The following is a 13,210-nucleotide window of genomic DNA, read 5'->3' on the forward strand; positions in this document are numbered from 1 at the left end:
TGATCTTCTATCCAAACAGATGATAGACATTCCATCTCTTCCAATTCTTTGTCTTGATCTTATGGATTTTGTTTCACTTTGATGTGTTCCCTTCTATGAAAGTTGCTTTTATTTTCTCTGCATTCTTTCTAATTGTTCTTGGCATTGCCTCATTTAGGCCTGTAGCACGTGCAATACCACATGTCCTTTCATTTTGCTCAAAGTTTTTCACAATTTCATATTTTTCCTCTAAGCCTTATCAGGGAAACCCTGGTGGGCCAGAGGCCGGCGTGATTTTGGCCTTAAATTCTTGTATGGAACTGCTACAAGTTTTCCCCGGTAAGAATTTTTGACCTAGTCCACCTCTGTCTATCGATATTGCTTTTCTTTTTCTCTCTGAATATGTAGTATCTTCATTAGGACGCTTCCTTTTCACACTTTTTTTCAAGTATTTTACTCATTTTTAGGGAATAAAGCACAATTATAGTACAAAAAGGACAAAAATGAGGAGACACGCTTGATACACTAAACAAAGCTGTGCACATGTAGAAACTGAATAAACAGCTGTAAAGGCAGAAACACTTATCACCTCACTCTAGCTCACATTTTAATAAAGCATATTTCTGTAGGTCACTACCATAAAACATTAAAAACAATTTCCAGTTGCATTCCTGATAGTGGAATCTATTATAAATGGGTAGTAAACTCGATCTAATTGCATTTGTGATAATACCGATTGCTATAATTGTGGATTTTTGCGTTATTATGGTGAAATGCATTTCTTCCTCACTGAAACCTTCAATCATATAAAAAACAAATACCTTTTCAGAAATTTCTCTGCATTCCTATTGTGTTGTGTTCAGTTGGGATGATTCCCGCGTTTGACTGCCATTTTTGTAAACACGAAGGCGAATTCGGTTTGTGTTATACATGACACCGGACTCCTGTTTATAAATCGTGTATGATCGAATTCGTGTAATGTAAACATATGTTATATGAGGATTGACTGTACAATGAAGAGCAACAGAGACGGTCAGTCCTCGTATAGCACGATAGTTGTGTTCCTAGAAACCCTCATGCAATATAAACAACAGGCCCTATGGGAAAAATAGGGTTAGGTGCTGACCACCCAAGGTTAAACACACAATTGTAACCAAAACATTACCAAACACAATAAATAATCGTAACAAAATACTTAGTTTTTTTATTAAAATTATTACATAATAAAATATTGCTAATGCTTTTGCTTCTGTCGTAAGCAAACTTGTTCTTTGTTTGATTTTCTATACAAACAGAAGACAGCCATTCCATCTCTTCCAGTTCTTTGTGTCTTGATCTAATGGATTTTATTACACTTTGAGTTGTTCCTACTATGAAAGTTGTTTTTATTTTCTCTGCATTCTTTCTAATTCTCCGCGTTGCCTCAATTAGGCCTGTAGCACGTGCAGTGTCACATGGTCTTTCACTTCGCTCAAAGCGTTGCACAATTTCATATTTTTTTTCTCTATCAACAGAGGCGGACTGGCCATAAGCCTTCCCGGGGAAACCCCGGTGGGCCAGAGGCCAGTGTGATTTTGGCCATAAACTCTAGTATGAGGCAACTACAAATTTTCCCGGGTAAGAATTTTTGACCCAGTCCGCCTCTGTTTATCGATATTGCTTTTCTTTTTCTCTCTGAATCTGTAGTGTCTTCACTAGGACACTTGCTTTTCACACTTTTTAAGTATTTTACTCATTTTTAGGGAATAAAACACAATTACAAAATGAGGAGGCACGCTTGATACACATAAACAAAGCTGCCTGCGTGTAGCAACTGAATAAACAACACTGTAAAGGCAGAGACACACTAACACCTCACTAGCTCACATTTTACTAAAGCACATTTCTGAAGGCTACTACCATAAAACAATAAAAACAATTTCCATTTGCATTTCTGCTAGTGGAATCTGTTATAAACTGGTAGTAAACTCAATATAATTTCATTTGTGATAATACCAATAGCTGGAATTGTGTGGGTTTTTACATTATTGTGGTGAAATATGTTTCCCCTTCACTGATATAAAAAACATAAATACATTTTCAGAATCTTCTCTTCATTCCTATGTTGCGTTCAGTTGGGGTGATTCCGCGTTCGACTGCCATTTCTTGTAAACACAAAGGCGAATCGTGCATAAGCAAATTTGGTTCATGTTATATACGATATCATTCCCCTATTTATAAATCATGTATGATCGAATTCATGTAGTGTAAACAAGTTATGCGGGGACGGACTGTACAAAGATTGTGGCTCAAATTTACCTCCTCAGCTAAGATTGGAAAATTAGCTTGCAAGAAGGTGGTGAGATATATGCAAACAAACAACATCAATCCTGCAGTCATGCCGCTCAAGATGAACCATGAGTATATTGTTGAACAAGAACTGCACAATCTGTGCCAAAAGAAATCACTTTCCTCTCATACCGCTTGTGCAATGATGATACACAAGTCGCAAGGTGGCATGTTCGATACAGTGGTTGACGAGTACAAAAAGGGGTAAGAACAGCAGCTGGTTTATGTCACTCTATCGTGTGTAACTGACATTAATGGACTTTACATCTTTTTTCCCAGCCGGTGACAAGAGGTTCTACGCCAACCTCAGCTACACTATTACATAGCAATACTAAATCTTGCTGCTATCTGAGACTTGGTTAGACAATAATGAGTAGCATCCTGACCTTCGATTTCGAATTCAAGCGGGAAACCAAATGGACATGTGAAAAAGTGTTACAAAAGAAGAATGTTATAAATCATATTGATGCAAGCTCTCAATCATGCTCGACAATGCAGAAACAATTGAGACCTGCAAACCAGCATAGACTACTGTTCATAATTCTTAAATACACCAAAGTACAAAACACAGACTCTCTCCATCGCGTCTGACAAAGAAAATACAGCAGAGAGCTACAAAAAAAAAGTTTAGACTGCATACACACTATCACTCAATGATCTTACATCCTCCAAGAATGAAACACCTATGCAAGAGCTCTCTATCACTTATTGTTTACTGTATTGGTAACAATACAGTAAACCACACCCCATGGGTCAATCTGGACGTGATAGTGAACTCCAGATTGTCAAACACACAAATCGACATTCATACAACTATTCACAGAATACATTCTTGGAGAAAAAAAAAAACAAACCATGCATACTATAATATGTATAAACATTCTCATACTCCTGAACTTGTATAACTGTGTATATTTCATTCTATGAAATATACACAGTTATACATTAATAATACACATTTATACAGATAAATATGGATATTTCTTTTAACAAATGTCAATATAAAACATACATTCTCACTGGGTGGGAAACACATTCTAACAGGCCAGTCTCACTTGGGTTAGTCTTTATCAGTACATGCCACAATCAGGTAAGCCTACTGATCTAAGTAGGGAGGTGCCAAAGCCTGGGTAGTCATAGCTTCTCCTGGTCTTAAAAACTTCTGAGCAAACTCAGAAAAGGCCATGTAATGCATTTCATTTGAGATGAGTAATTGCTCGTCTCCACGGTTTATAGGTCCAATCTTGGACATAAGTCTACATCTGTGGGTATGGTGATTGGGACAGTCATAAAGGACATGATCCCAATTCTCATCAGCTGCACAGGTACATTGAGGATCCTGGGTAAGACCCAGTTGGCACAGCTTTGCATTTATGGTACCATGCCATATTAGCATAAATGTAGCATAGAGTCCTGGGGCGAAAGGGGTGGTGTTTGGGGCAAACTAGGGCTACCCGAGGCAGAAACTTTCTAGTGATTTCCCCTTTAGGCATCAGTTTCTACCTACTCTGCCATTGCTGGTAGAGAAGTTGCTATTCTTTTTCTTTCTTTCTTTAATATCAGTCTCAAGGTTTATGGTAATCCCTAAGATGTTAGTTGGGGTTAACTTTTTGAGTCTATAGTTGAGTCCTCTTTTAATTATTTTTTAAGTCCAGTGGCAGTGCCCCTGTCAGGACTTGCAAAGCAGGTGTACTGACAGTGAAGCATGCGCTTGTGGTGGTTGAGTATAATCTTCTGTATGGAATCTGATGGAAAATTCTTTTATTCTTATCTAAATTGGCTCTGTAGTACCTGTGCCATAGGTAATAACTGGGAGAAAGATTGTCTTATAAATAAGATAAAGTGTTTTCCTTTTTAAAATCTCAGTCAGCATGACAGATCCTAGCAATCATTCCAGCATAATTCCTGACTTTTTTTGGCCAAGTTGGCATGGTGTTTTAAAACAGCCTATGTAGTGGCCTTGACAAGCAAGACAAGGTCGTCAGCGAATGCCACCCTGTCAATTGGTCCAATATACGTCCTCAAGAATTCATCCAGTATCAGGTTCCAGAAACAGGGACCCAGCACTGAACCCTGTGGGCATCCTTTTGTCACTTGTCTGCTGGTGCACTGATATTTGGTTTCGACCGAGACCTGTTTATTCCTAAGATAGTCTTTTATAAGCTGGTAGACTTTGCGATAGTCCAGTCCATCGCAATCTGTGAAATATGCTGGGATACCAAATGCATCGGAGGCTCCTACAAAATTGATGGATATGGCCATTACATATTTTTCCTTTGCTGTTTTGATTAGATAGTCCATGGCATCCTCTGTGGAGCATCCTGGTTAAATCCAAACTGTTTGTCTAATTGTAAATTGGTATTGAATTAGTAAGTTTATAATCTGAGTAGTATCAGCCTCTCCAGTACCTTGCCCAAAACTGGCAACAAGGAAATGGGCCTGTATGATTTTGGTTGTTTTTCTGGATTCTTTAGTATTAATCCTATGTTAGCCTGCTTCCAAGAGATACCTTTTTGTAAACAGTTATACAGGGTGATTCACTACCAGTGCGACAAACTTGCAGGAGATGTAGGGGGCACAAAGACAAATCGGAATCACATAGCATTGCAGGGTCCGAAATGCCTTCGTCATGCAGTAGAGGACGATGAACGGGAGGTCACGTGAACAGCGATCTCGCTGGAAGTCAGCATTTGCGAACTGTTTCTGTTGAAGAAACCAAGTAGCAAAAGTCCTCCAGAGTGGATAATCCGCAGGCTCCAATGATTGGATGCGTTGCGGATGGTATGAACTCATTTGGTTTGTTGACAGTATCCTCCATACAGTGGATTGGGAAATACCCAATCGTTGGCCTATCGCCTCGAGTACTCATACTCGGATTGCCTTCTGCAAGACGTAAGACATTCTCCTCATTGTCTGGCGTCCTCATCGTTCGCTCTCGATTCATGGTACCTCTCGTGAAACAACCAGTCTCACGTAACCTTCTCATCATATGATTAAAATTGTATGATGAGGAGCACGCCTGTGCAGGAAACGTTCCTGGTACAGGCGCAGAGCGGTGCACCCATTACAGCCCACAGCTCCATACGCGAGGTGCATGTTGGCCAGTTCAACGTTTGAATACTCGTCCATCCTACTGCCTCGGGAACCGGTTCGCAAATGCTGACTTCCAGCGGGATCGCTGTTCACGCGACCTCCCATTCAATGTCCTCTACCGCATGACGAAGGCGTTTCAGACCCTGCAATGCTATGTGATTCCGATTCGTCTTTGTGCCCCCTACACCTCCTGCAAGTTTGTCGCACTGGTAGTGAATCACCCTGTATACAGTTGCAATAGGTGGCGCGGATAGCTTTTGGCAAGTTCTTTTACCATTTCTATTTTAATGAGATCACTACCCGAACATTTATTGTTTTTGGTTTTATCTAGTGCTATGGATAGTTCCTTCAGGGTGAAAGGGGCCTTGGTCTCCAGATTTTGGTAGCTGTTATTTTCAGTGCATATAATGGACTGGTCTTGTGTAAGGGGGTTGTCATTCGCTGGAAACAGTGCATCAAGATATTGCTGACTGTTCCCCCTCAGGTATTGGTAGTCTGGTGGCTGTCCTCGTTTGTGGTGTTTACATCTCTTTTTTGGCAGCTTGTTGGTAACAGTACGCTATAGCATGCCCCGTGGGTCAGCATTACCAGTGGTACCAAAACCTATCCTTCCTTCAAAGGCCACTTATAAAACATCTGAACCAAGATTAATAAATATGCTGCCTTTGTTGCTAGGATGGCTCGAAGGGACTGGGGCCTTGGCCGGCGTACTCTACATACCTTCTACAAAGCCATATTTATACCTGTCATCACATATGCCTCTGGCATATGGTATCACAAGGCTACTACTGCTGTCAACCGATAGCGGTAGTAGCCTTGTGCAGTGGACCAGCATGGCAGATTATGGTCCATTTCCCTCAGCATGAATTGTTGAGGAGACTTCCATCCTGCAGTGGGTTGATAATGGCTGCACTTTACCTTTTTTTTTTACCTTAAATTCTGGTAAGTTTCCTTTCTGGCATTTATTTCCTGTGGATGTCCTGGATCTCTGGAAATGCTTTATGGCTTGGTTAACCCTTTGCTGGAGAATATCAGAGCACTACATATGAGGGAACTGCATAAGATCTTGGTTGTACTAGAAAAACTTCTTGGAAGCAAGTAAGGCCCCTGGGTTAGATAGAAATAGTTGACAAAGCAGGTAAGAGTTTCAAGAAGGTAATAGCTATCTAGTAAGCTAATAGAGGTAAATTGTTGCATTAATTTTTGCAAAAAGAAATTATCTATAGATTAGTTGGACAAATAAATTATTTATAGTTTAGTTAAGATAAACTATTAACTAATCTATAATCTTATTGTAATCTTCTATATGTTCTTGTTTTCTAATTAATGCCCTCTGTATATTTTAATTTTTAGATATGCCATTGCAATGTCTCTGCGTGACAAGCAGCGTGTAATATACACTACTCCTATTAAAGCACTTAGTAACCAAAAATACAGAGAATTTTATGAAGAATTTAAAGATGTTGGTTTGATGACTGGAGACGTTACAATTAATCCTTCTGCCAGTTGTCTTATAATGACTACAGAGGTATGATTGCATTCTGTTTCTTTTTGAAAGTTCTGTTTGATATTCTCCGTATTCATTCATAGTTCGTTTATGTTAATTTTGAAAATGCTGCAAACAAATTCCACTGTTATTATTTTGGACATTAACACTTATTGATTGCACATGGTGGCAAAATTTTTTTTTTAATATAACCCTTGAAATTATGTGAATGAGATGGATGTCACTCCAGTTTTATGAAAATTCTTTATTTGAAATGTCACGGTAGTTGCAAATAATTAAAAGTTTAAATGTTAACACTTCTGTATATGTAGAACAGCTAAATAATGCTCTGGCAATCTCTGTGTTCTTCTATTGGTATAGATGCCAAGACATTGCTCATTTATGGTTATTGCTCGTTTAAATTGGGGGCTCTCTAGATTTGCTCCTAACTTGTGGGGAACATTTAGAACTGTTGTACATCAATACATCTAATCTGTCATGTGAGTTCGTTGCTGCCTGTTGTGATATTTTTTCACAAAATAGTATAAGAATACTTTTGTCACTTCACATCTTACAAAAACCAGAATGCTGCTCATATTTTGGAGAATTCAGATAAATATAGAATGTACATAGATGAAAATAAAACTTATAATCATGTGAGTTCAGCAGCTATATTTCCTTCCTTCATAGAAAGTATTTCTTTATCTCTTGAATGCAGCATACTTACAGCTGAATTAAAAGCAATCCATCTTGCTTTGGTTAAAATATGCAACCTCTCCTTATGGCCTGCAATAATTTATACAAATTCTCTTAGTTTAGGTTATTAAAAATAAATTTTTGTCTTCATCATTAATTTAAGAGCACAATAAGGAAATAACCTTCTGCTAGTTAGAGCACTCTAGTATTTTGGGAAGTGAAAAGAGCACATTATGTAGCTAAAAGATCAGTAGATTTACTGAAGATTCCTATACTTCCTCATATGGATTTTAAAAGCATCGTTCATATACAACTTACTGTTAAACTTATTAAATGACTGCCCCTGATACTTAATTATCAGGTCTGAAACTTTCAGAGATCTTTCCAGCTTATTGGGCTCTCTGATAGTGGAATATATTCTCAGTGATAAAGCAAATTTTGGTGACATTCTTCTTCCTTCAGCGAATACAGCTCTATGACTGCTTTTAACTGCTCTTTATATACAAATGATAAGTATGTCTGTAATGACTAGTATGTCATAGAGCAGGGGTGGGCAACTTTTTTCGTCAGCGGGCGAATGAAATTTTCGTATCATGATGCGGGCCGAATGAAATTTTCGCATCATGATGCGGGCCGGAATAGATTGAACGATTTAATAAAAAAAATCAGAACCTAAAAATGTTTTATTACTTGAATTACCAAATTATTAATGTATTTTTAAAAAATATATCTGAATGTCCAATTATCATTGAAAATGCGGCATTTGGCATCAATTTTTCTTTTTTTTTTTAATTGGCTCATTTTATAGGCTATAAATTATATTAAATTAAAAATTGTAATAATTAGAAAAGGCATAAAATTTACATAAAATATCTCGCACCAATATTATTTTTTTCAATAAGAAGTCAAACCCAAAGGAACTTCGTTCGATCGATGCTACAATAATAATTAGGAAATAACTCTTTGACGCTGCGTAGAATCACTTGGTTACTGTTGTACTAGCCGCGATTCCCGATTGAACCGAATTAAGCCGAACGTTTACGGCGAGTGTAGTCAGGTATGGATTTTCTATATTTATGCATTTACCGAGGGGGCCGGTTCAACATCGTCGCGGGCCGGATGTGGCCCGCGGGCCGGCTGTTGCCCACCCCTGCCATAGAGGGACACATTTAGGCCTCAGTTGCCCTTGTGTCAAGCTCTCATCAAATACAACAACCCTACTGAAACCACAAAAATCCACAGACAAAAAATATTAGGTAAGCTAATATTTAAAAGCATATTATATCGGTAGACAATCCTGTGGATATATTTCAATATAAAATGTGTATTTTCAGTGAATTATATTTCTAGTGAAGTGAAAAATCTTGAAAAAAACCTCCTGCTTTTTTGAAAAATATCTTTTGGTAAGCATTTTTGTTTTGTTTTTCTCTTTTGGCCAAAAAAATTCCTGTTTACAAATGCCTAATCTCCAGCTTTTTGTGAGTCAAAATTTGGCAGCTGTGTAGATACATCAAATCAAACTTAATAATTCAAAATAAAATAATGGTAATTCAAAATTAACTGAAGCGAAAAAAGCCTTATTATAACATAAACCAAGAACAGAAAAAATCATCACGAAACTAATATCTCCATTGAAAAACGATGCTACATTAGTGGTTGAATTATAATGCAAAAATTGCTTTCATATGGACAACCTCGTACAAAGTTTACATAACCTATACTTTACTTATGGAAGCAATTTTGATTGGTGCAAGTGGGAGGAGATAATCTAGGGGAGGGGGGAAATTTTTAATCAACTAAATGATTGTTGTTTATATTAGCATGTTTAGGGAAAGGGAGAAGAATATTTCAGATGTGTTTGTCACTTTTGAACCAGGTAGGATCGTAAGGCTGATAGTATAGGAACCTTCAGTGATCGTGGGGTTCCCAGTTTGATAAAGAGAGAGGATATGATTATTAAAAGCAAAGGCATGGGTTTTAATTCCAGAAAAGAGCAACTTAGGGGCTATCAGCTGCAAAGAGATGGCAAATACAGGGTAATTATTAGCCTTTAAAGTGGTAGTTACAGAAGCCATCAACATATATATATATATATATACACCATTAAAAAAATACAGCACAAGGAGAATGCTAAGATGGAAGAATTTCAGCTGGCCAGTTTAATATAGAAGAAAATAATGTTATGATATGGATTTTTATAGAGCAAAGAAAAGAGCTAAAGCCTACAACAGTTAAGTTGATCTGTAACAGTATCACAGAATGGGATTAGCTGGAGAAGGCTGATTGTGAGAAAAGATTAGCTAAGTGAGAAGAAAAACAGAAACAAGGAGATTTCTACGTATATGAACAGAAAGAAGGAAAATTAATTAGATCATATCATTATGTAATGTGTTCAGGAAAATCTTATGTACTCAGCTGATATCGCTTATGAATTAAATAGGTACTTGTCATTGATATTTCTAAATCCAGGGCATTTCACATTGAGGTGAAACAGTGAAGTGGGAAATGTGAGACTGGCTGTTCTGAATTTAGTGGTAGGTGAAATAATAGTGTTGTTTGTAGCCTACCTCTAAATTCAAGTAATTTGAACTTAACAAATCCAAAGGCTTTGCATTATAATCAACACATCAGCCAAATTGAAATTAATCATTATCAATGACATATTAACACATGTTCTGTGCATGTACAGTTTGAAAACACAGAAGTCAATTTGGTGACCTGTGCTGCTTATTTAAATTTGTTTCAAATCCATATAAGGAAATATATCTCAAGATTGATTTGTTATAATCTGTCTTAAAGATTCAAACTGTTATTGGGTTCCTGAATGACACAGGACTGAAAAACATGAATTTTGTCAGTAGTGTTCCTAATCTGTCCAGAATCAAAAAGTAATCTGTAAGACATTTTCTAATAAAAATATTATTGCTCTTTGTATTTCTCAAAACTGAAATTTAGAATTTTTTTATATTCATATTTTTTCTTTCGCAGTATTATACTTTGACATAAATTATCATTACTTTTACAGAGTAGATCTGCTATTTCTTATACAGTAAACCCCCGCTATGTGCGGTATCGCGTATTCGCGGTCGCTGATTTAATATAAAATGAAACCTAAAAAAATGCGAATTTTAAAGCGCCGTGAACATTTTCCGCCATAGAAAAACGTGGGCGTGGCTAAAATTATCTTTCCCGGTCAAAACAGCGCTCAGTGGGGGGGGGGTGACAAAATCGCGAGTGTGGATGTTTCTCGCTAATCCTTGTTCAGTATGTGTTATGCACTTGCCATCGTTTGCTTTTAATTTATATGCTTATAAATTGAATAAATTTATCAATTTATAAATTGATATGCTTACAAAAGTGATAAATCTACCGTTTTGCAGTGTAAAACAGACTTTTTCGAGTGTGTTAACGGCAGAAAGTGACATTGTGGACAAGTTCTTTCTAATCCGTACAAAAATATGGCTACGAATAACAAGGGAAATGTGAAAAGATCAAAGAAGGTGATGACATTAGCGAATAAAATCGAGTTATTAGACAAAAATTTTCTAATGGTGAAAGTGTCTCCTCATTGGCAAAACATTATAAAATCAATGAGTCAACGGTAAGTTCAATCAAAAAATAGGAAGAAAAAATCCACCGTAGTGTCCGTGAAAACGCGCTAATTGCTTCAAAAATTTGCTCTGTAACTTGTGATGTTAAATTAGAAAAAATGGAAAAAGCTTTAAATCTGTGGATAGAAGACAGAATTCAAAATATAATTCCGTTAAGTTCACTCATCTTTCGTGAAAAGGCAAAACTCCTTTATCAACGCTTTAGCGAAACTGGTGATAGCACTGGCGGGATAAGTTTTTTAGCTAGCAAAGAAGCTGGTTTGAAAGATTTGTTTGAAATTTCTAATAAATATTACATTTAATATTAAATTGTTTCTTATTTTCATTTCGATGCCATATGCTTGCATTTCACTATGTACATAGTCATATTATGAAGGTACATATAATACATACATAGACAAAATTTTAGACTAGTTTTTCTTATATATTTCATACTTTGGAACGGAACGCCTTTATTACTATCGGAGCCATAACTCAGTATTCGCGTTTTCGGCATTCGCAGGAACGTAACCCCTGCGAATAGCGAGGGTTTACTGTATTAAAGCTTTAGCATCTATTAGCACTGAAATTTTACTCTCATACAATACATTGACCTTTTAAATATCTTTTGCAGAAGCTTAAAAGAAAATCAGACCTTGTGCCATGTGATGTTTAAAAGGTCAAGTCAGTGCATTTTATGAGAGTAAAAAAATTACTGTCTATTACTCCAGCATTTACAGTCTCGATGCTGGTATGTAAGATTGGCCACATTTATAATTTATTTTCCTTGGAAATTCCATGTTCTTTAATGCAGCAAATGATGCTTGATTGGCAAAATCAAAATCACCTAGCATGTTGACATTGGAAAATTAAGTGAGCTCCAATGATTGAATAAAATGTCTTTTAGTAATTTGTTTTCTAAACCCTCTGTATCCTAACTGAAGGGAATGCATAGAAAACTTATTGCTTGACCAAAAACTCAGCTCTTGAACACTAGGCATAACTGTTGTTACCATATATTAATTTATAGACCTCAAAAGCATCAATTCCAATATAAAGTAGAACCCGGATAAGAAGTTTTCCCTGTACTGGGTTTAGTATCTTAAGTGTCAATTTCAACTCTTAAATATTGTAATGTATTTTTTTTTCCCCGTATGAAGTTTCCCCGGGTAAAAAGTTTTCCTGCATAAAAAAGTTCACGATAATGAATACACAGTGTATTATTATAATGGCATTTTCCCACTTAATACTTTTTTTTAAATATATAAATTCTTTATTTCTATATTTTATCTTCATGCATTGACCATGTGAAGCACAGTGAAGCTTTTGCCGTTAATTCTCACGGTTCTGAATTACTTAGTGGATTGTTGCTGTGTCTTATTGTAATTGTGACCTTTTAATTAAGGTATGTTGAAAGCTGAACTTATAATACCTTACTTCTGGTACAGTATTATAATTTACGGTTTGATACTGCAATTTCTATAGATTACCATTAGTATTTTTGGTAGTTCTTTAAGAAATATGGTTTAGTTTACAAAGTAATTTGTGGAGACTCTTCTAGTGTGAATATGTTACCAGTTGATGAGTGGAGGAAAAGGAAACTACATGTTTTGATCAAACAGTATAGAAAGTTTAATATTTTTAATGTTGATGAATTAGGACACTTTTATAGCCTACTTCTTAATAAGATTTATGCATTCAAAGGACAGAATTGCCATGGTGGTAAGGCGCATTATAGCCTTAGTCACTGATGCATTAATAAAACCAAAAACAACCAACCAGCCATGGTGGTAAACTGAATAAGGAGAGAATTACAGTGCTAGTGGGGTCTAATATGAATGGCTCAGAGAAACAAGTAGTAATAGCAGCAGAGGCATGTGATGCAAGAAAGCAAGCTTATGTAGCATCAGCCAAAAAAAAAAATTCACACATCCATTCCCTCTAAACGTTTGTCCATTTCCTCTCTGAATTTATTTAAGCTATCAACTTCCACAATGACAGATAGAAGTTTGTTCCAGCAATCAACTACTCGCTGGCT

At 36.5% G+C, this 13,210-nt stretch overlaps 1 protein-coding gene across 2 annotated transcripts in view; it reads left to right on the forward strand.

The window, feature by feature from the left end:
* Positions 1-13,210, forward strand: part of Mtr4 (exosome RNA helicase Mtr4) — a 499,068-nt gene that overhangs the window by 53,522 nt on the left and 432,336 nt on the right. For both annotated transcript variants that reach the window (XM_090371841.1, XM_090371842.1), the window contains exon 5: positions 6,754-6,928. In XM_090371841.1, the coding sequence (XP_090227967.1) occupies positions 6,754-6,928 (175 nt within the window). The remainder of the gene's footprint in view (positions 1-6,753; positions 6,929-13,210) is intronic.

Source organism: Mastigoproctus giganteus, chromosome 4, assembly GCF_048544385.1.
Source record: "Mastigoproctus giganteus isolate SK-2022 chromosome 4, ASM4854438v1, whole genome shotgun sequence".
Classification (NCBI taxonomy): Eukaryota; Metazoa; Arthropoda; class Arachnida; order Uropygi; family Thelyphonidae; genus Mastigoproctus; species Mastigoproctus giganteus.